General features: G+C 48.1%; 1 protein-coding gene across 1 annotated transcript in view; it reads right to left on the bottom strand.

Annotated features, from left to right (window-relative positions):
* LOC142588845 (uncharacterized) overlaps positions 1–13,235 on the bottom strand; it is a 148,600-nt gene extending 135,365 nt beyond the window's left edge. The window contains exons 1-3 of the mRNA XM_075700664.1: positions 13,205–13,235; positions 12,536–12,715; positions 959–985 (exon numbers count right to left, since the gene is read on the bottom strand). Coding sequence (XP_075556779.1) covers positions 959–985; positions 12,536–12,715; positions 13,205–13,235 — 238 coding nt within the window. The remainder of the gene's footprint in view (positions 1–958; positions 986–12,535; positions 12,716–13,204) is intronic.
* Positions 13,236–23,494: the final 10,259 nt, after the last annotated feature.

Consider the following 23,494-nt stretch of genomic DNA (forward strand, 5'->3'; position numbering starts at 1 on the left):
AGCACATGTGTTTCGAAGTAGCTTATTTGTTCAAATGTGGTGAAATGGTGTAAATGGCCAGTAAAAATATAAGAGCGTGAAATGTGCTACAGTTCCTGTAGTTGTTCCTGTGGCCTTTATATATTTAAAGGTATCTTCATAGGACACAGGTGGTTCATCGCTTAATGATAGCATGGGATGGACGCTTTTGTCGTAAAAAAAAAATGGAAATCTCTCCATTTTTTAAAGCCGGGACATGTTATTAAAATGTGTAGCGTGTGTAATAATTCATCGCAGTGTTGGCATGTTGGTAGCGGTTTATAATTTATTAGGTAGCTATGGGTCAGCCTTGTGGGACCAATTCTTAAGCGACATACGATTACTTCGAAAAAAATGTCTGTCTGTGGCGACAAGCACGCCATTCTTGTAAAGCAAGTTTGATGCAATGAAGCTTTTCATGTTTTTGCTGATGCCACAGTTTTTGCCAGTGTTTTACAACTGCTGTATTCCCGATGGTCTAATTGTGCCGTCTTCTCTTGCCAAAGGCGTCTCGTGGAAGCGGTGAGGTATTTCACATTATCAAATCGTTAATTTTACGAATTATAGCCTGCGCTAATAGAGTACGAAATTTTAGAGCATGCTTGCTGCCAAATCTAGACGCCCGGCGATATCTAAAGCTTAGAAACAATGCACTTTTTCTATGATTCTGTCGCAGCCGTCTAGTTGTAATACTTGGGAGACTAGATGGGTCACGAGGAATACGCTTTGACAGAATTATGTAATCACGTAATATGCATGCTAGGCTTAACCGTGACACTGACCGTGTTAGTGCGAATATAAATCTGGTTGAGAAGGGCAACTTGTTCAGAGGAAGTATTTGGCGGAGGCATTCTTCGTTAAATAGCAGTGCCTTGTACGTAAAACGCGAGCCTATGCGTTAGATAGAGCAAAACAGTTTTAAAAATGGAATAGTACTCACCCCCCGTTGTAGAAGGCGCTGCCTCAGCTGTAAGAAAGAAAAACAAAATACAGTTAACACCATCATAGGAAAATATAAATGAGGAAGCTTGAGCAATAGCGGACCAAAAGTTACGTGCTCAATATAGCCTGCTTACGTAAGGCTACAACGCGACAAATTGCCACTGACGCCAGTTGAGTGCTAAGGCGTACACAATTTTATTTTTCGAATTTAACTCTGTCCGCTTGTAGTTGTACGCAGTATCGCGTATTCTGCTAATATCGCCGCTGATTTATCCATGATGTAACAGGCGTGGTATTACCCATCCCTAAATTAAAGCTTCTAACGAAAAATTGGTCCGACCTAACCTGCGATGTGCATGTCGATTGTTCCGTGCCTTCTCGTCGTATTGCCATGCATTTAGACGCCGCCTGCTCTTGACTAGTAGAAATGAGCCAAAGATTGAATGCTGCAACTACCACTGTGCCACAACGGCCCAAATTCTAGGAAACATCTTTCAAATGCATGACGTCACACTGGCGCGCCGACGCTGAGGTTTCAGTGCGAAGTTTAAAATTGGCATTCTTGTTTTGCTTTTCTCTTCTGGTAACTAGGTTCTTATGACGATAATGATGAAATAAAAAAACACAAGTGGTCCGAGTCACTATTTTCGTCGCGCTTTGCGCAAGACGCGCGACCTCGTCGCTTCACTTGCAGGCGTTTTCCTCTTGTGTTCTTTTCGCCCCAGTCAGCGAAGTGCAACAAGTCTCGCACAAACGTTACCAGAGTGAATATCGGCGAGCCCATTGTTCAGGCACCATGGGACCGATATAGGTACTGCGTGGTATTTCTCGAGTACTGGCGCTTGAAAAATTCAGATGGCTGCCCGGTGACGTTTGCGTGTTACGCGTTGCCTTCTAAATTTCCAAGTAATTGTATATTTCGAACGCAGCTGTGTAATTAATTTCTTCCGCCATGCGTTAATCAATTGCAAACTGGTGCATCCGCAACACAATACTGCGTTGAAAAGGATAATTCGCAAAGTCACGCACCCATTCGAAGTCAGCAAAACGAAGTTTAGGCAAATCCTTATACCTATGCTGCATTTCATACCATTGCGGACGGGGCTGTTAGACTTGCGACTTCCTTAGACCAAGTTGCGCGATATTTGCCGCTTGTAATTGTTGTAGGAAAGCCTAGCGTCCGTATGACATTTAGCTTACCCTAGATAAGCAAGGCGTATCGCCATGGTTCAATCTTATGTGGGCAGCGTTGGAGGTCTACGAAAAGTAGTCCCCATAACGTGCGCCTAAAATAGTTGCGAGCGTAGTTCGCCGCCCGGGCGTCCTTACAACGCACCCACTCCCGCCCCCGTCGGTAGCAATGAAATTCGCCTGACAAAACCTAACCTATGGTAGCATAACTTAACCTATCCTAAGCCGACAGTTGGGAGCACTTTGGGTTAAAGTTGGGTTAAATTCACAGGGGTGAAGGGCCTCAACAGCTTGGCCCACGTTTCGATAGGTGTGCCTATTTTTGTCAAAGGCGGCCTTGTCATCATTCGCCTTGCCAGTCTTGTCACTGTACTAACCCGTTAAGACTAACACAGGTAATTTACTATTGTTTATGCAACTCTTATCCCACAGCTAGCCCACTGAGACCACCAGCTGCACATTGTCACACGCAGGAGCTCAATCCTTACTACCGCTTTTCGCTCAAAAGACATTTACCGATGCGCACACGTTGTAGACGCACAGGTTTATCTATGGGCTTCCAGGAGCAATAGAGAGGGCGAGATACAGCATACAAGTTGATTCGCGTAACTTCAACCAAGGATTTAAAAAAAAAATTAAGCCGCAGCTGAATGAAACCAACGGCATGTGGTTTGACGTCATGGGGTGCTCCTTAGAGTGTTCTTTTTATATATTTCGCCTAATCAGTTCATTAACTGAGATGAATTATGCAAAATTCTTAATATTCACTTTAGGGCCGAGTGCGTTTAGGTGCGTTGTAGAGGAAATTCAGAAACGACCGATCAATTTTTTTCTTTTGTGTGTGGCAACATGGACGCTGCGTGATTTTCGCTTTCGGCGCTTAAAGAAAGCCCGCGCGAAATGTAAGATCAAACCACGTGACTGCGCTCATGCGCTATAGTATTGTATTGCTCTCAACCGTGCACCGAGCCCAGTTGAGCGCACCGCTTATCAGGGACGACGGCGCATCCTTTCCGTCTGCCACCGCAAAACGTGCTGACGCATTGTGAAGCCGACGTCTGGAGCCTCGACCGCTCACTTAGCCAAGGTCAGCGCGCGCGGTTGAGAGCGCTACAATACGATTGCGCACGAGCGCAGTCGCGCGGTTGTATTTCATATTTCGCGGGCTTTCCTTAAACGCCGGAAAATCGCCACACAGTGTGTAGGTTGCCACGAAAATTTGTACAGGTCGTTTGTGAATCCCCTCTGCAACGCAACGAAACGCACATAGCCGTAAAGTCAACATTAGAAATTTTGCATAAATAATCTTAGGTAAGTAACTAATTAGCCATGTGCCGTTGGTTTCATTCAGCTCCGATTACCACTTTTTAGATATGCTTGGTTCTAGTTACGTGCAGCACCCTGTATATCACGGAGACTGTATATCACGGTGATGAGAAAATCTAAACAATCAGTTAGGCTGTAAAATAACTTTCACAGCGAAGCTGTGTATGGCTAGGTTCCGGAAAGAATTGCGTGCATCTATCGAGCCGTGTCGATCGAGAATTTCCCCACATACGTGGGCCGATCCCGAAGATAGTGCGCTTTACCACGCCCGACCTGCCCAAGATGTCAAACACTCCTTAATCACTCCCCATATGTGTGCCGATTCCCGAAGATAGAGCAATACCGGGCCGACCCGCGGCGGAAGTGAAGCAGGCTTTAAGCGCTTCCCATACGTGGGACGGTCCCGAAGTAGTGAAATACCGGGTCGACCCACAGTGGATGACCGGCGAATGTGCGTGGGCCGACCCGTGGCCCACATAGCTTGGCTGGTCATCCTTCACAGAGTGAAAGGGCACTGAACTTCTTAACGCTATTTTCGTTTTATTTAAGAAAGAGGCCTATTGGGTGCCGTACTGGAGCCATTTAATTTCGCGCATCGTAACCTTCATATAAATGCCCACACCTTGTAAAGATCACCTATTGGGACTTTTGAGGCGTTATAGATGATGGAAGTAATGAATATGTAGACCTTAGCACCGGGTCAAGTGTGCCGTCAAGAATTTGAAAATATTCTGGTATTGGACAGAAGCATTTAGAGCTGGACGAGCCTACATTTTGCTTGACTAGTCGCAGCGCACGAACGACAAACCACGCCGGAACACAAACGTACTATGTCTTCCAGCGTCGTTTCTCCCATTGGTGTAATGCCGCTATTCTGTCATATTCCGGTCGTTCTGGCGTAGAAAAAGTTCTAGAATGTTGATATATTGCGTATCTTGTTCCTCTTGAACGTGATGTAGTCCTCAACACATATGTAATTATTAACCAGACGCGAACAGACACTCACAATTCATGACGTCATACCGCCTTTGCGCGGGGCCATGCGTCTCTCGCCCACCATTCGTCACCACGCTCTTCCTGGCTGATTAGGAGATATCCTCTTGCGCTAATTAGTGGCAGTTTCGCTATTTGCGGCAGCGCAGTTAAATGATAGAGCTAATCCGATGCCTCCTTTACTATAGATGCCTGCCGTGTCACTGGTTTTCCCACTGTGGCCGGTATTCGCGTGGTTCAGGACAGTCGCCGAAAGGCTGCGCTCGCGGCCGACAGTACTTCCTGTTGCGGAGGAAGTGACGACAGCGACGCCGGCGCGCTTTCGACCAATGGCTAGGTGGGAGACCATGGGCCCCGCCTCCGCGTTTGCAACAGACGCCGTTATAACCTCAGAGGCAAGAAGGGGCGCGCGATTCAAATTTGAAGCAGCCGCTGCAACTAGCGCTCGCTGCAGACAGGGGTGGAGAGGAAGGAAAGAGAAGCGAGGCCGGAACCAGCTTCTCGCCTCACGCGGCATGCGTCCTTTAAAGGAGGCACTGGCTTAGCCTAATATCAATTGTAAGCCTTCTTCAAACGCGACAATGGTGGATCGAGCAGGGTGTGAGACCGGGCTAGTTGGTATTCCACCGCTGAAGTGACTAGCACAAGAGTAGGCACGGGACACAAAAGGGCAGCGGCAAGGACAAGCGCTTGTCCTTGTAGCCCTTTTGTGTGCCGTATCTACTCTTGCGCTAGTCACTTCAGCGGTGGATCGAGCTCCGTTTCAGGGCTTAAATGCGCCTTCGGGGCTCAGGTAAGCGTGTTAATCGAGTCGGATTGAGCCAGCGATGTGAAGCTTAATAAGAGGTACAAAATGAAGGTTGTACAGGTCTACGCCCCTACATTCAGTCATGATGACCAGGAAGTCGAAAACTTCTATGAAGACGTGGAATCGGCGATGGGTGGAGTGAAAACAAAATACACTATACTGATGCGCTTGGCGACTTCAATGCCAAGGTAGGGAAGAAGCAGGCTGGAGACAAGGCAGTGGTGGAATACGGCATAGGCACCAGGAATAGCAGGGGAGAGTTATTAGTAGAGTTTGCGGAACAGAATAATATGCGATAATGAATACCTTCTTCCGCAAGCGGGATAGCCGAAAGTGGATGTGGAGGAGCCCGAACGGCGAGACTAGAAATGAAATAGACTTCATACTCTGCGCTAACCCTGACATCATACATGATGTGGACGTGCTCAGCAAGGTGCGCTGCAGTGACCATAGGATGGTAAGAAGTCGAGTTAGCCTAGACCTGAGGAGGGAACGGAAAAAACTGGTACATAAGAATCCCATCAATGAGTTAGCGGTAAGAGGGAAAATAGAGGAATTCCAGATCGAGCTACAGAACAGGTATTCGGCTTTAACTCAGGAAGAGGACCGATGAAGGAAGAGTGTGCGATGGAAGTCGGTGGTAACTCCGTTAGGCAGGATACCAGTAAGCTATCGGACACGAAAGATCTCCTCAAGAAACGCCAACCAATGTATGAAAGCCTCTAACCCTACAGCTAGAATAGCACTGGCAGAACTTACCAAGTTAATCAACAAGCGTAAGACAGCTGACATAAGGAAGTATAATATAGATAGAATTGAACACGCTCTCAGGAACGGAGGAAGCCTAAAAACAGTGAAGAAGAAACTAGGAATTGGCAAGATCAGATGTATGCGTTAAGAGACAAAGCCGGCAATATCATTACTAATATGGATGAGATAGTTGAAGTGGCTGAGGAGTTCTATAGAGATTTATACAGTACTAGTGGCACCCACGACGATAATGGAAGAGAGAATAGTCTAGAGGAATTCGAAATCTCACAGGTAACGCCGGAAGAAATAAAGAAAGCCTTGGGAGCTATGCAAAGGGGCAAGGCAGCTGGGGAGGATCAGGTAACAGCAGATTTGTTGAAGGATGGTGGGAAGATTGTTCTAGAGAAACTGGCCACCCTGTGTACGCAATGCCTCATGACCTCGAGCGTACCGGAATATTGGAAGAACGCTAACATAATCCTAATCCATAAGCAAGGGGACGCCAAAGACTTGAAAAATTATAGACCGATCAGCTTACTGTCAGTTGCCTACAAAATATTTACTAAGGTAATCGCAAATAGAATCAGGAACACCTTAGACTTGTGTCAAGCAAAGGACCAGGCAGGATTCCGTAAAGGCTACTCAACAATAGACCATATTCACACTATCAATAAGGTGATAGAGAAATGTGCGGAATATAACCAACCCTTATATATAGCTTTCATTGATTACGAGAAAGCGTTTGATTCTGTCGAAACCTGAGCAGTCATGGAGGCATTACGGAATCAGGGTGTAGACGAGCCGTATGTAAATATACTGAAAGATATATATAGCGGCTCCACAGCCACCGTAGTCCTCCATAAAGAAAGCAACAAAATCCCAATAAAGAAAGGCGTCAGGCAGGGAGATCCGATCTCTCCAATGCTATTCACAGCGTGTTTACAGGAGGTATTCAGAGACCTGGATTGGGAAGAATTGGGGATAAGAGTTAATGGAGAATACCTTAGTAACTTGCGATTCGCTGATGATATTGCCTTGCTTAGTAACTCAGGGGACTAACTGCAATGCATGCTCACTGACCTGGAGAGGCAAAGCCGAAGGGTGGGTCTAAAAATTCATCTGCAGAAAACTCAACTAGTGTTTAACAGTCTCGGAAGAGAACAACAGTTTACGATAGGTAGTGAGGCACTGGAAGTGGTAAGGGAATACATCTACTTAGGGCAGGTAGTGACGGCGGATCCGGATCATGAGACGGAAATAATCAGAAGAATAAGAATGGGCTGGGGTGCGTTTGGCAGGCATTCTTAGATCATGAACAGCAGGTTGCCATTATCCCTCAAGAGAAAAGTGTATAATAGCTGTGTGTTACCAGTACTCACCTACGGGGCAGAAACCTGGAGGCTTACGAAAAGGGTTCTACTTAAATTGAGGACGACGTAACGAGCTACGGAAAGAAGAATGATGGGTGTAACGTTAAGGGATAAGAAAAGAGGAGATTGGGTGAGGGAACAAACGCGAGTTAATGACATCTTAGTTAAAATGAAGAAATAGAAATGGGCATGGGCAGGACATGTAATGAGGAGTGAAGATAACCGATGGTCATTAAGGGTTTCGGACTGGATTCCAAGGGAAGGGAAGCGTAGCAGGGGGCGGCAGAAAGTTAGGTGGGCGGATAAGATTAAGAAGTTTGCAGGGACGATTAGTACCATGGCCACAATTAGTACACGACCGGGGTTGTTGGAGAAGTATGGGAGATGCCTTTGCTCTGCAGTGGGCGTAACCAGGCTGATAATGATGATGATGATGATGATGAGCCAGCGTCGGGTCGGTACGTTCCATCCTGTCTGCGCAGGGTAGGCCAGCCGAATCAACTCGACTCGCTCGACAAGGCGCGCGTAAGCTGGAAGCTCGTGTGGCAATCGGCCGCCAGCAGTACAGAAACCACGCGCTCTAGCTCTGGTCACTTATTGTTGGAAAAGTAGCAAATAATAATTAGTGAATTGTAGTGATTAGTAAAGGTACTAACTTCACCCCTGAGGCGCGGTCGATCAGCGTAGCGGGCACGCTCAAGGCGGGGCCTCAAGCAGTTTTAATTGCGTCCATACTTCGTTTCATACACGACAGGCTATGCGCTATGAGGGGGAGATCTCTCGCTGCTTAGCTTTCGAGACCGAAAATCTCCCTATACGCAACAAAGACATAGTACTGCATCACGAGATTTCGCGTGACCAAATATCGTTCTGCCTCAATATACGACGTAACTATTGTGTGACAGGCATTGCAGGTTTGAATCTATTTCCCACCGAGCGAGCGTAGTGGTACACGGTGGCCTCAACGCGCAGCTTGCGCGCGCGACCGAAACCTAGTGCGACGCGGCATGGGGCACAGAAGAGTACAAATAGTTTCTTTTTCTTTTTTTTTTCGATGTAGCCTCACGTGGCCTAAGCGACAGTTGTAATATGTGAAACAGTTATTCCGTAGAAGTCGCCGCACATCAAAAATAACTGGGGCAATATTATACCCTCACGACTCATTTCACTATCTATTATTTACGCGTGCTTTCATTACAGCGGCGCTGTTCGGACGCTGCCCACAGAGAAGGCCAGCCTCCGCGATAGCGTCGTCCAAGCCGGAGCCGAGACAGCGATGGGCGCGCGAAATAGATAAGGGGATTCAGCGAAATAGGGCTAATAAACTCACGATTAGGGAATGCGGCCCCCTGGACCACGAAACGAGCGGAGTGAGACGCCTATGACCGCAGTACACACACGGCTTCTACAGCGTTGCCTGCCGAGTATGGAACGGAATAGAACGCGTCGTCAATGTATCTAGCCACGCCAAGCCTTGACCATACGGTGTCCAGAGCTTTAACAATAGTGGGTGTTCTACAGAAGATGGGCTAAGCAAGGGCATCTTACGTGTGGTCAGCTATCAAATTTTTCCATAGAAAGAAGCGGTTGCGGGTTTATCGCTACTGCACAAGCACTCGTTGACATCTCGGCCTGTCATGCATGCGCGAGGCGCATGTAAGAGCCTACGCTAAGGTTCATGTAAAAACTTGTCGCGTCTTACGCAAGCCTCCCACTGGGAAAAGAAAGTCCCCTGGCGGCACATGCGGGACGAGACATTACGAGCCCATTGCCCCAAACTAATATGGTTTACAATTCCATGAGCGCCTGCTGAGGCTATCTTAGACAGCTACTAGGTTTTATCCCGAGAGAAAGACTAAGGCGAGGTTGTACTAAATTATATTTCGTTTTGCACCAAAATATCGCTTGCGCTAACAAACCTCGAATCTAGTGGGAAAAAGGTAAGCCATAACTTGCTCACTATCAGCGGAGTTGCTCACTAGAACCAATCTAAAGCTTAAATGCAAGTAATGAATTTCAAACAACAGTGCACCTATGCAGTGATTACACCATATTGTAGGGCTACCCAGGTGGAAATGACTAAGACCAAAATTTGCCTCGTTATGGCTAACGCCTTGTAGCGAGGCCGAAGCTTTGCGTTGCCACGGCAAGGTATCCACGCTTAAGATAGACGCAGTTTTCGTTACAACAAAACGTATTCTGCCATGACGACAAAGTGGCAGGTTTCGGATATTTTTAAAGAAAATTTCTGCATAGCGACATCCGTCTTACGTCCCAGGATGCAATAAGATGTCCCGCCAGAAGAGCAGAAAATTGTGGGTTCTTTTCAACTGGGGCAGTATTCTCGGGTGCTCACTTTTGGAGATACTTCCACTGGCCACAGCGTTCTAGCACTGGACAACTACGGGAAATCAGCGTGGTAGGAACGCCATCGCCCGTAGACGCCGAAGCGATCGGTCCTAGTCTCGTGAAATTAGTGATAGTGAAAGTACATTTGAACGTGATCGCGCGAGGATATCACCCCTGGGTAGTTTTGCTGAGGCCAGACAGAAATTGAAACGCACCGCTGATCAAGTTTGCACCGTGTTATTTCTTATATATAAGATATCCGCGTCGCACCTACAGTTACAACGTGCCTCCATGCAAACGACTGTAGAAATGCACTTTTTCGATTGCCATCACACCATCAACCGCTAACATCATGAACTTCCAACGCAGCTATCGACGCCGATGGCGATTCAAATCGCCCACTTCCAAGTGTCATTGATACCGACAACCGCTGAAATCATGAACTGTTAACGTGCCCATTCACACTAAAGACCACTCAAATTGTGCAGTTCCAGGCCGATCGATTCCGACCAACCGCTAAAATCACCAACTTTCAAAGCAGCCACAGGCAACACTAACTATCAGATCGCGCCATTGTAACGGGTATCGATGCCGATGACCATTAAAATCGTCATCTGCTAATACGGCCATCGGCCGCAGTTACTAACAGCCATAGATAACAAAGACCGCTGAAATCGCGCAATTCCAATCGCCATCGATACACCCCCATCAATACCGAAGATTGGTAAGATTCTTGCGGCCACGGCCACCGTTGACCACTGGGAAATTTAACGGCTATCGATATTGACGACCGTTCAATCACGCTCCTCCAATGCGGCCACCGACACCACTGACCTCTGAAATCGTGCGATTCCATTGACCATCCATACCTACGACCATTAAAAATCTAACGAAGCCCTGGACACCAATGGCCACTGAAATCGGGCATCTAAACGGCTATCGATACCGACGCCCATTAAAAGTGCAAACGCCTGACGTATAAATCGGCACTGATGACTGCTGAAATCGGGCTGCTACCACGGCTATTGGTAACGACGACCAATAAATCGCGACCTTCTAACTTAGCTATCGACACCTGTGACCACTGAAATCTGGAGATTGCAACGGCTGTCGATACCATCGAGCATTAAATGGCGATCTTCTAACATAGCATTTGACACCAATGACCACTGAAATCGCGCAATTACAACCGGCACCGATACCAAAGACCAATCAATCGCGATCTTCTAACGCTTCAATCGACATCTATGGCCCCTGAAATCGGGCAATTGCATCGGCTATCCATAATAACGACCATGAAATCGCATTTTCCAATGCTGCCATCGACACCAGCCACTCAAATCGCGGAATTTCAACGGGCGTCGATACCGACGTCCTATAAATCGCGATCTTCCAATGCAGAAATCGGCACTGATAACCGTCGAAATCGGGCGATTACAACGGTTGTCGATACCGACGATCAATAAATCGCAATATAACGCATAAGTCGGCACCGATGACCGCTGTAATCGGGCGATTACAACCGCTATCGATACCAACGACCAACAAATCGCGCTCAACTAACGCAGCAATCGACACCTATGACCACTGAAATCGGGAAATTGCAACGGCTACCGATACAGACGGCCGTTAAAATTTAAGGTAGGCATTGGTACCGATGATCACTGAAATCGGGCTGTTACAACTGCTATCAATACCAATGGCCATTGAATCGCCATTTTCTAATACAGCCATTGACAGCGATGACCACAGAAATTACGCATTTCCAATGGCTATCGATAGCAGAGAACGTTAAAATTACGAACTTGCAACGCAGTCATCTGCACCGATGACTACTCAAATAGTGCAGTTTCAATGGCCATCGATACCAACTAGCATTTAAATCGTGATCCTCCAACGGCTACCCAGCCGCAATCGGTTGGATAGCCGATGTCGGTTTCAGTGGTGATGACCACTGACATCGCGCTCTAACATCGGGCAATTAAACTAGACCACAAAAATTGCAAACTACTGCGACCAGCGTGTCTAACAACCTTGAAAATATCACATCTTAAGGGGCCAACAAAATAAGTGACATTGCCAGCACGCATCTTCCAACGGCCATCGAGACCAACGACCGTTAAAAAGGGCTAAGTTTGTTGGCCTCGATACGGCGAGCTGGCGTCGCGGAAACCCCTACAGCCTGCCGACTTGGACGGTTGCGGCTGGTTTAGGGGCGCACTGAAATACCCCGTTATGGAACGGGGCTTAAGTAGCGCCGGGGTCACACGGCCGCATTCAATCGCGATCGACGCCCGATCGGGGTCGAACTTCTCGATCGCAACTGGCTCCGGGCAGGCTGCGGAAGGGAGCCAATCGCAACCGAAAAAAAAAAAGAAGCGATCCTGATCATGCTCGATCGCAACGGAAAGTGCCCCGTGCGACTGAGGCACGCGCACTGCTTACTGGCTGTCAGCGCATCCGATGCGGTAAGGCTTACGTGAATCCGAACAAATGCGACTGCTCGATCCACCGTTGTAGGGTTAAAAGGACACTCTTAGAAAGAAATATCGCATTCAGAATGAGGTCATTGACCGCCGCCAGCCAGTGACCGCCGCCAACCAGCCGGCCGGCAGCGATTCGGTGCAACGGCGAGCTTAAGCCTCGTCGCTAAAAGCTAGGCCCTAACAGACGGCTTATTTTGGGCCGCCCACGCCCGTATAGCACTCGCCGCAGCGGCACAGCGCTGCAGGAGGCGCTAAATCGAATAGGCGAGCCTAAGCGCGAAAGGAAGGAAGCCATGACTCACTCATGGCGAAGGTCCGCGCAGTGGAACGCCGCCGGGACCACTGCTGCCGAAGACGGGCGGCTAGCTGGGCGAGCTCGAGGGTCTCGAGGAACGAGCCTGCACGCCTCTTGCCCGCACGTGGCCGCCCCTGGCTCTTCTTTCTCCTCGCCTTGGGTCGCTCGCTGGTGGCGGCATGGGTGGCTGCGGCGCGCACCAGAAGTGCTACCTACTAGGCCACTGAGCCATCCTTGTTGTCATAAAAGTTGATTCTCTCTCTCTCTTTAGATTCGGTGGCTTGTAGGCGCTCAAAAAGAAAAAAAAAACGAGGAAAAGATCAGCGGACCCCACGCATATGTGGGAATCGCTGGTAAGCGAAGTTTTGTTTACGTTGACGTGTCCTTTCCGACATGTTTTCTGATGTGTTCAGTTCACTTCTTCACTGTTGTACAGCGCAACACTCGCCGTTCAATGCGCGCTCTGGTCCCGTCTCGTTCGCTTAAGTTTCTCAACAATTGCCTGCTTCTATTACCGAACTCTTCATTTGTTGTCTCTTATTCTGCATGTCTACCGTATCTATGTTCTGCAAATTTAGTGTTATTTCTTGAATACCGTACAGGAATACAGTATTATCCTTGGATACCATCGAGACACCGCTGTCATGCCATCGCCCTCATTGCGTCGTAGTCATACAATCGTCGTCATGCATTGGTTGTGATGCCATCGCGACCGTTCTATCGTCGTCATCGTAACTTGGCCCGAGCTGTGTACCAAGTTGGACCACTACGTATGTGCTCGCGGTCGTGACGACAGCGTGGTCGTTGCACCTTCATCATTCCAGCTTTGTCATCTGACTCTCGTCGCGCCGTCGTCTCCAAGCCATCGTCATCATACATTCGTCACGAATTCGAAGTCACACCACCGTTGTCATGCCGTCGTGTTCGTTCCATTGTTGTCACTGCATCGTCGCCATCCGATTCACGTTTAGCCTTCGTCGTCACGCCATTGTGACGTCGTCATCGTCATACAGGCTTCGTGACAGTGTCTTTGTCACATCATTGTTGCCCTACACTCGTCGTCATCCCACTGAACAGGTACCGTTGACGTGCTATCACCGTCTTTATGCCGTCATCGCACAGTCATCGTCGTGCATTCATTTTCCCGCCGTTGTGATGCAGCCGCGGTCGTTCGGTCGTAGTCGTTGTAACCTCGCCATCCGACTCTCGTCATTCCATCGTCATCTTGCCACCATCGCCGTACCGCCCTCGTTGTGCTATCGTAATCAAGCGGTCGTCTTTCAGTCGTGATTACGCCGACGTTGCCATGCCATCGCCGCCACTACGTCAACGTCAAACAGTCGCTATCATGCATGCGCTATCGTACCGTCGGATTCATGCTGTCGTAATCATGACGTCGTCGTCACTCCGGCTTCGTCATCCGACTCGTCGCATTGGCCTCGTCACACTTTGTCGTCATACAGGCTTCACAATGCGGTTGTTCATCACCTGATTGTGCTCATACCGTTTCATGCAATCGTCGTCACTGCGTCGTCATCCCGGATTCGTTGTGGTCCCGTCGTCGTGAGGCGTCGTGGTCATTTTATCGTAGTCATTCTAACTTCGACATCCGTCTCTTGCCATGCCGTATTTCTGGCGCAATCGCCGTCACGCAGTCATCGTCAAACCATTGTCGTCATGTCATTGTCGTCGTGCTGCCGTTTTATCACCGTCATCACGACAGTAAAGTCATCCTATTTTCTTCGTACTACCTTCTTCGATCTATCGGCGTCATTCCATCGTCATTGTATCGCAATCACGTGGTCATTATGCCGTTTTGAGACCATTGAGGTATTCATTGCGTCGTCGTCAGACAGTCGGTATTATGCATGCGTTGCCATACCGTCGTTGCGATGCCACCGTGGTCGTGTCATTGTCGCCATTTTACCTTTATCGTCCGTTTGCCGTCACACTGTCGTCGTCATACACTCGTCGTCAACACATTTGTCGTCATCCCACATCTAGAGACCTTACACACGGGCTTCTCAATTGCGATACGACGGAGGAAACGATTTCATGTGCATGCGATTTCAGGTGCCCTCTGCAACTATACCACAATAGCAGCGGGGCAAATGATGGGTAAACTTAATGCATGCTGATTATCAATAACACACCATGGCGAGAAAATGCTCCAAAATCTAAGTCAAAAGTAGCCAGAAAGTAGCCAGAGAGACAAATCGAAGTTACTGTCCCCGGCAGTGTCCTAAAGTAGCCAATTTGACGTAGCCATCAAAGACAATACTTAGTCCTGGTTTGCTAGCGATGGTTGCAAATACAAATTTTGCTACTTTCCTAGCACGTTCGGACAGCTAGCACCATTTATTGGGTTATTTAGAAACTATTTGACAACTTCAGTTTATTTTTCGACGCGCAGTGATTTTCAAAGGGGCTTGCTTCGGAGAAGGGGTGTGGTCGGCGTGATGAGCGCTCGTAGTTTCCAAGATGGCGTCGCCATCGTGCGCGGCTCAAGTGCGAAAACGTCACATTTCTGCAGAACCTAATGCATCTGCGCGCGAGTTGTAATGCGTTCGCGCTCTTAGGATTCTTCAGGCAATTTTCGGGGCCGTGTGTGTGTGTGTGGTGCGTGTGTGCGTGTGTGTGTGTGTGTGTGTGTGTGTGTGTGTGTGTGTAGGCACGCAAGCATGCAAGCATACATACATACATGCGTGCGTGCGTGCGTGCGTGCATACATGCATGCCTACATGCATGCATATATGCGTGCGTGCGTGTGTGAATACATGTGTGCGTACATATGTACGTACATGCATGCATGCCTGCCTACGTGCGTGCATGCGTGCCTACATTCATACACACACACGCATGTACATGTACGCACACACGTATGAACACACGCACGCACACATATATGCATGCATGTAGGCATGCATGTAGGCACGCACGCACGCATGTATGTATGCATGCATGTACACATGCATGAATGCACGCACGAATGCACACAAGCATGTACGCACGCACGTACGTATGCATGTATGCATGCATGTACGCACGCATATAGGCATGCATGTATGCACGCACGCATGTACACGGGGGAGCAAAAGTATACTGTCCACAAGGTCGCCCAAGAAACATAATTTTTCCGTAATTAACATACATAAACGGAAACTAATGAGTGCACTAGAAAATTCGTAATGCCATGTTTGGACTGCAGTCTTTAATTTCGAGCATGAATGCACGCATGCATGTACGCATGTACGCACGTACGCACACACGCACGCTTGTTTGTTTGTTTATACCTATGCATGCTTGTATCTAGCCATTTTCCCACAAACCTGGGTCACTGGGTAGTCCGTGGTCGATTGGATAGCACATCGAGCTGCTAGCAGTTCACGGAGCACATGGTTCGAAACCAGCCATCGGACCAACAAGGGTCACTGTGCATGAAGAAGTGTGACACGCCTCACGACTCGTTTCGAGGGTGGCAATATGTTGCATCGTTAAATTGATCCAATGTTAACGCATGCCCGCCGACAGCCATCGTGAGATGGATTCTGCTGCGATTTTTTTTTATTCGTTAGCATTCCTAGGCTACTCCATGCACTTTCCGGGGGCTATGCCCCTATGTCTCTATGTATGTAGCTTTGTATCTAACCGCCTACCTGCGGCAATGGTTAATCAGTGGTCAAATGGCTAGCTCGCCAGGCTGTTGTGTGAGGTAACAGGGTTTGAAACAAACCTTCGGACCAACTTGGGTCACTGAGTTAATGCCAGTGTGTCCATACGCGCTGCTCTTCGCCGAACCCCTTTCAAGCCAAGAGGGGTCACTATAGACAAGGAACTGGGTGGATACTCCGGTTCGAAGAAACTCTTCGACGGCGACTTGGAGAACTGGGAATGCGTCACAGGGTCTGTGCTGTTCTAAAACGCAACAGTTTGATGCCAACTTGGGCCATTAGGTATGTGTCAGTGACTGTGTGCTGGTTTTCAATGAACGTCTTTGACGCCAAGTTGGGTAACCGGGCACGTGCTACTGGGAATGTACCGCTCTACAATGACGAGAATGCTCCCTTAACTTTATCCGACATTCAGCGGAATCGAAGCCACGTCACAAGGGTTACTCAAGGACAGCAATCGGGAACTTTAGTAGGCCGCGCCACAAATACACTGTATATGTGCCAATTTTCAGTGAACGCCTTTCAAGTTAACCCTTTAGCGAGCTGCGCAATGAATGCACTGAATATGTGCCGCTCTTCATCGAACCACTTGCCAACTTGGGTGCCTAAGTATGTGCCACTGATTGCGCGGTAAGCGTGGTAATGAATGAGTGAATGGGAAACTATCGCTTTTTAACGGGAAGCGGGCAAGAGGATAGAGTGGGGAGATACATGAAGTAGGCTTCCGCTACCTTCTCTGCCCATTCCAGGAAGGCCTCTTGAAGGTCGGAACTGGAGCTGCGCAAGGCAGCCTTCCACTGATCCTCACTAGTTATTGATTGTTTTAGGAAGAGGGCAGGGTACTGAGGTCATCCCCATATTATAATGCTTAAGTCTTCTCTGTCAGAGCCTCAGATTTTACAAGAGGAGGAGGGGTAAGTAGAGGGATGAATGACAGGCAAGCGTTCTCAGCGTTCGCAGGCGCCGGTGCTCCGTGCTTCTTGTCTCGGAGGCAACGCGGGAACTTCTAGGCAGTGCTACTAGATGGCGCAGCGTGAACTAGCCCTCTTTACAAGTGGTGCGCGAGTAACATATGTCATGAATTGTTACCAACGAGCCCAAAATAAGATCCCTTCTTAAGTATATTCTGATGAGGCATGTGCACGCTGCAGCAAAAATACGGAGACCACTGAGCACATCCTAATGGAATGCGAAGCAATTCACCGAGTGAGGCCCATAGGTGACGCAGACCATCCAGAAATGCTTGGATTCAAAGCTGACGTAAGCATCAACCGGCCACCAGTCAAGATAAGCAAGAATATTTTAGAACTTGAAAAAGGGGGTACCAGCGAAACACAAAGGACGCGCACACAAGGAAAAAGTGTTAGGCACGGACGGACGCTGGACTTTCAGCTGTACTTCATTGAAATTTACATTGCCGCACATAACCTCCAACGCATGCGCTTATTCAACTCCTCCCAAGACATGTGCACAGATAACACCTCGAAGATACATTACCATGTGAAAAACAGCCGACGCATGCGCAACTTCTACTCCTCCCAAGACCTGTGCATGAATGTCAGTTTTTAATTAATCATATTTTACCTACTCGATAGGTAAGCACTTCCTTGTTTGTTAAACACAAAGACGTATCACTGACACAATTTTCTTTCTCATTTCCAATGTGAAAAGCGTCTAAGATTTCACGTTCGTATCTGGTCTTGCCCTTCCCTAAGATGGTCACACCACCGAACGATGGCACACTTTTTTTGCACTTATTGCAGCCGCGGTAATGAACCGCCAAATTGCTTGCCTGGTCGCCGTTTAAGGACAGGTTATGTTCTTGCAAGCGCTTGTTAACACACCTACCTGTCTGGCCTATATAGACTTTACCACAAGCCAACGGAATGCGGTAGACAATATTTTCGAGTATTGGGGGAGAAAGCAGGGAACAGCTTGATACGACCAGATCCATTAAAGGTGTAGTTAGCGGTACGAGGTAGGTAGAGAAGTTTTGATAAAGAGAAAATGGATTAAGGAGATGCTAGAATGAAAAGACGTGTAGCATAGCTAATTAATTGCAGGCCAGGTGACTATTTGTCACCGCCTCGTTCAAAGGGGATGCCAATAAATCATCAATCATCATCGTAGCACGAAAGGAGAGTCTCACTGCAGTACACGGCACTTACATCACACGTTTTAATAACGGCAACACGTTGTGTCTCTATAGTGATTCAATGTTAACTCCTTCGCGTCGGCAGTCATCGTGTGACAGGTTCTGCCGCAATTTTTGGACTCTGGAAAAAGCACTGACCCGGAAGACAGCTTCGGTTGGTCGTATTTCGGAATGAAGTTTTGCTTTCTTCATCGAATAACTTCAGAGGTGCTGTGCGCCTATATAAAGATATTCTGCATGTTCTTATCAGCAGGGTGTTAGCATCCTGCAGTCGGGACCATTTCCCGTCTGCCACGCTGGGAGTCAAGTTTCGCTAGAAGAAACGGCCAGAAGTCGACCTTGGAATCGAGCTACAGCTATTAACTCCGGTTCACGTTCTCTTTGATATCTAAAGAACTTCTATACATGTAAAGATAATATTTGCGGAAACAACTGAGCATGTCCTTCACATTAAATATGCATATTTTGACTGTTAATGCATTTCTGTGCAAAGTAACAATCACGTTGTCACATAACCTTTTCTTTTTTTTTTCTTTAAAACTATTTTGAAGTATCTTGTTTCATATTATTTTATATACACATGTTCTTGGGACTACAACAATTGAAAAAAAAAAGCTTTCTTTTCAATTTTATACTATACACTTCGGTGTCAAGCATGCTATGTGATATAGAAAAAAAATGCGAAGGCACAAAAGCATTAATGTCCAAAATTGAACGGCGCTGTGCAGTACCTGAAACTTTGCACTTCGAGCAATGTACTTTAGTGGTAGGTAACGCCCGAGCCAGCAAGCAGCAGAAATCTGCGTTGCCAACGCCACACGCCACCGACGCCGCAACGCCCGTTAGGCGACAAGTGGCGACGATGGGCTCTCCCCTGGCCCGCTAACGAAGCAACGAGTGTCTCCTTTCAACCGCTCCGTGGCTATGCTAAGTCGAGGAGCGTTCGTGCCGAAAGTGAGAGCGAGGCTGACGTGGCGTCGCGGCGAAGTCCTCTCCCATCACCCAACACCTGACTCGCTTTCGCGGCAGCAGGCGTTCCCTTTCGCTCGCTCTTCTCCGTCGAAGCACGGCTCGGGACGTGGCCTCGTAGCCAGTGAGAATGGGTGGTTAGGTGCCAGTTCGCTGCTGCAGATGATAGACGCGGGCTTTTTCGCGCAATGGGCCATTTGACGCTTTCGCATCGAGAAGTATTTACCAGACTGGCGAAAAACTTCTGCTTTTCTCGCTGGCAAGGAAGTCCGGCGAGGATATATTCCAACGTGCCAGGCAGCGGCCGGCGAAGTCGGAAACGTCACGCCGGCGAAGTCAACATTGGTTAAAATTTGCTCCAAGTATTGACCCGTTTCGCAGTCATCCCGTGACGCTGTCATGTTTAGTCACGTGGTGAAGAGTCTATTGCTTGCCTAAACTGCCTCCGTTGCCTCCCTGTTTAGAATGGGTGTTGTATGACGCCGGTGCGGCTTAGCAAACGTCTGCTTCGGGAGATATCGTAGATGGTGGTTGGGCGGAGACAACGAAGCTTTGGTCACAGCTACAGAGAACATGCAAACGCGCTTTCGGAGCAGGTTAAGCTATGTCCAAACGGCATGAGCAGCGTATATCGTGGTTGTTCTAAAAGTGGCCAAATATGTACTCGATGCTATCCAAGCTTTTCGCTCATGAATGTTATCTCCGTTATTTATTTGGCAATTATTTTGAAGCAGCGGCATGTCACATTGCTGACTTCCTGGGTGTGGTCACTATCTGATTATTTTCTGCCTAATCGCTCGCGGGTGTGCTCCCTTCCTATAGATTTGTTCATGCTTCGGGCAAGGCTTGAAACGTAACTGTTTTTTACCTCATAATACCTTGTAGAAAAGATGTATTATCGCTAGTGACTCGCTTACTTTTGTGGACCGTCACGAAACATTCAGCTTCAAGCATTCGTGCGCCATTGGTGTAGCACATCATTCATTGTGCGTATATGGTGTGCATATATCCAAGTGTGCGCACATTCGCTCATTGACCCGTTGGCGATAGAGTAGGCGTAAGTTTCCGTGCCAGTTGGTGTAGATGCGTGTCGATACTGTGCTCAAAACTTACTATGAGAGGAAGCGGCGCCATTCCCTTTGTGATTGTTTAACGAGCAGCACTCACTCTTGCCGATGTTCTGGAGCTGAAGCACTTCTTTTGAAGGTTAGAGGTAAAACGTTGGCGGATGAGCAAATTTCTGTATCCTCGTGGACAATTCCCGCCGTCAACATTCGGAAATAAGCGGACCGTCGCGGCGACGGACTACTTCACGCGCTTCGCTGAAACGAAACCTCCGCCGAAAGGTGGCGCAGCTGAAGTGGCGAAATTTTTCGTCGAGGGCATCCTGCTCCGACATGGCGCCCCAGAAGTCCTAATAACTGACAGAGGAACGGCCTTTACAACGGAGCTCACCCAAGCCATTCTGCAATACAGCCAGACAAGCCACAGGAGGACAACTGCCTACCACTCGCAGACGAATGGCCTTACTGAGTGCCTGAATAAGACCCTCGCCGACATGCTCGCGATGTGCGTCGACGTCGAACACAAGACCTGGGATGCCGTCCTGCCCTACGTAACCTTTACAAGACAGTGGTGCGAGAAACAACACAAATCCCGTCGTTCAAGCTGGTTTAACGGCAGGAACCCGACGACGACTCTTGACGCCATGCTGCCGCACGTCACCGAAGAAGAGAATCTTGACCTCGCCACCTATCTCCAGCACGCCGAAAAAGCCCGACAGCTCGGCCGCCTGCAGTTCGAAAACCAACAGAGGACCGACAGCCGACACAACGTTCGACGACGCTACATCAAGTACCAGCCCGGCTACCGTGTTTCGGTTTTTGGACTCCACTACGTCGACGATGACTTAGAGAGGAGCTTTCACACCGCTTTTTCGGACCATACAAGACTATGCGAGACTGTGCACTCGACTATGAGGTCGTGCCAGACGGCATTACGCTATCACAGCGACGCCACTCACCACCTGAATTAGTCCATGTTGTGCGACTTAACCCACTCTACCAGCGCTAATGAACTTTGGGACTTTGTATACCTGAACTTCGGACGTTCTTTTTTTTTTTTTGGACTCTACTACTTTGGTCTTTCCTTCTTTGTTGTTTTGTTACGGTTTAATAAGTGTCCGTTTGTGTTTTCGCTCTCCCGTTATGTTTGTAGCACCGGGACGGTGCTTTTTGCGAGGGGGGCATTGACACATGGACTTGTTTATCTTTTACGGGTAAACGCTTTTCTTCGTCTAACCAATGTTACCGCTCAGCGCAGGACGCGCCCACATGTATCGCAAGGTTCTGGAATGTTATCAATGCTTATTTCTGCTGTCTGCGTAATCTGCTTGCGTAATCTGATTGCATTAGCGACGCGAATTGTGTGGAACTTTCTGGAAGACACGCGGGCACCAGCGATTATTCTGGAACCTTCGATGGCTCATGTATCAAAGCCAATGCGCTTGACCGGCAGATCAGATTTCGACGATCGCCGACCTTGTTCGCCGCTATCGCTGTGCTTTAAGTGTAACTTGTTACTGGTGGGCAAAAGTTCGCCCAATATAAGTTAGTTTCGTCATTCGCAGATTTGCCGCTGTACTATTCCCCATCCCTACTGCGTGACAATGTTTTCTTACACCGTGGTCCAAGACAAGTCACTCCATTTCACAAAAGGGTGCCGCACGGCGGCTTTTGCCTCAGTCTACCTGTATCTACGGTAATGCACCCTTTACAGGGGTATAATGCAATGTGGGTAATGTTTAGCAACATTGGCGCTAATTACGCCACCCGCACTAATAATGTTGCCTATTCTGCGACTAACTTTTGCTTCTTCTCTCCTTGGCACCTACATTTGATACCTCTCGTGACTCGCTGCGATGCTATGAAGGTGCGAAATAGCTGTCTCTTCTTTTTCTGGAAGTGGTTACAAGATATTAGATGCCAGATACTTCAACCCGTTGGAAGTCAGTTAAGAAGACTTTGCCATCAAAAACTGGCAGCTCCGAAGCATCCACAGCAATAACAAAGGTTAGCGGTGCGCTCCAGCTTCTCAGATGGTGTTCTAACGTGGGGGCGACATGCCTCGCGTTCTACGTCGTGCCAACGTGTCGCCCCGCGTATTGTTAAACAGCAGCCGAGGAATTGTAGCGCTACGGGATATCTTTCTATAACTTTCAATGCTTCGCCCTTCACGTGAAGCCGCCGAATTTTCCAGGAAGTTCTTAATGTGACTACAGTCAAGTGCCGGCCGCAATAGCACAGGGCACCGGTGCTTCAGCTTTGGAACATAGCCGAACCACCTGGAGCCTAATGACTTTGCTCTGCTAATGCAAATGTAGGGGATGGCTGGTCTTATAAACTGTTTCCAACTTTCAGGGGGTCGAAAAAAAGAGCTTCTTTAACGTTGACGCGATACGCTAGCCTCTTCTAGGTATGCGGGAACTTGTGCAAGAACAGTATAAGAGTTTTTCTTTTTTTGCTATCGTCCTTACTGTACGGGATGCTGACTTGTTCAGCCGGGGCGATACTTCCTAATTCAGCCTTCTGCCACCAACACGCATACAACACCGCTAAAATGCACTGCAAGACAGCGGTGATGGTAAAGATGGTGCAGTAAACAGGAACATGCGTCACACATAAATGAAAGTATAGAGGTGCTAAGCTCCCAAGTGTGTAGTAAAAAACTTGAAAAGGTTCGGATTCAGCGAGGAAATTGCAACAAATATAGCGAAGGCGTTTGAGAGTCATTTTGTATATTTCGGACAGTTCACTCCTGAAAGTTGCGAGAACTTCTTTACGTAGCTTGGTGTTCTTTAATGTATAAGTTGCTCGGACCATCCACGAAGCTTCTTTTTTACTTATTGTTTTCATGCGAGTCTATAACGTACGCAGAAGAATGCCCGTTTAGAACTACCGACTGCTGTTTTGAGGAAAGATATTCAGGAACACGAGCGATGACGCAGTTATGCAGTTTATGGGCGCGACGTTTTGATATTAAAACATTGTTCGCAACTACATAAAACACTTCTTTGAAATCGCCCTCCGCTCCGCCAGCCCCCCCCCCCCCCCTAAAAAGAAAAGTAAAGCGCAGTGAATAAGTTCGTTTTTATCTATTCCCGAGGCCAGAT

This window comes from Dermacentor variabilis, chromosome 7, assembly GCF_050947875.1.
Source record: "Dermacentor variabilis isolate Ectoservices chromosome 7, ASM5094787v1, whole genome shotgun sequence".
In the NCBI taxonomy this organism is placed as follows: Eukaryota; Metazoa; Arthropoda; class Arachnida; order Ixodida; family Ixodidae; genus Dermacentor; species Dermacentor variabilis.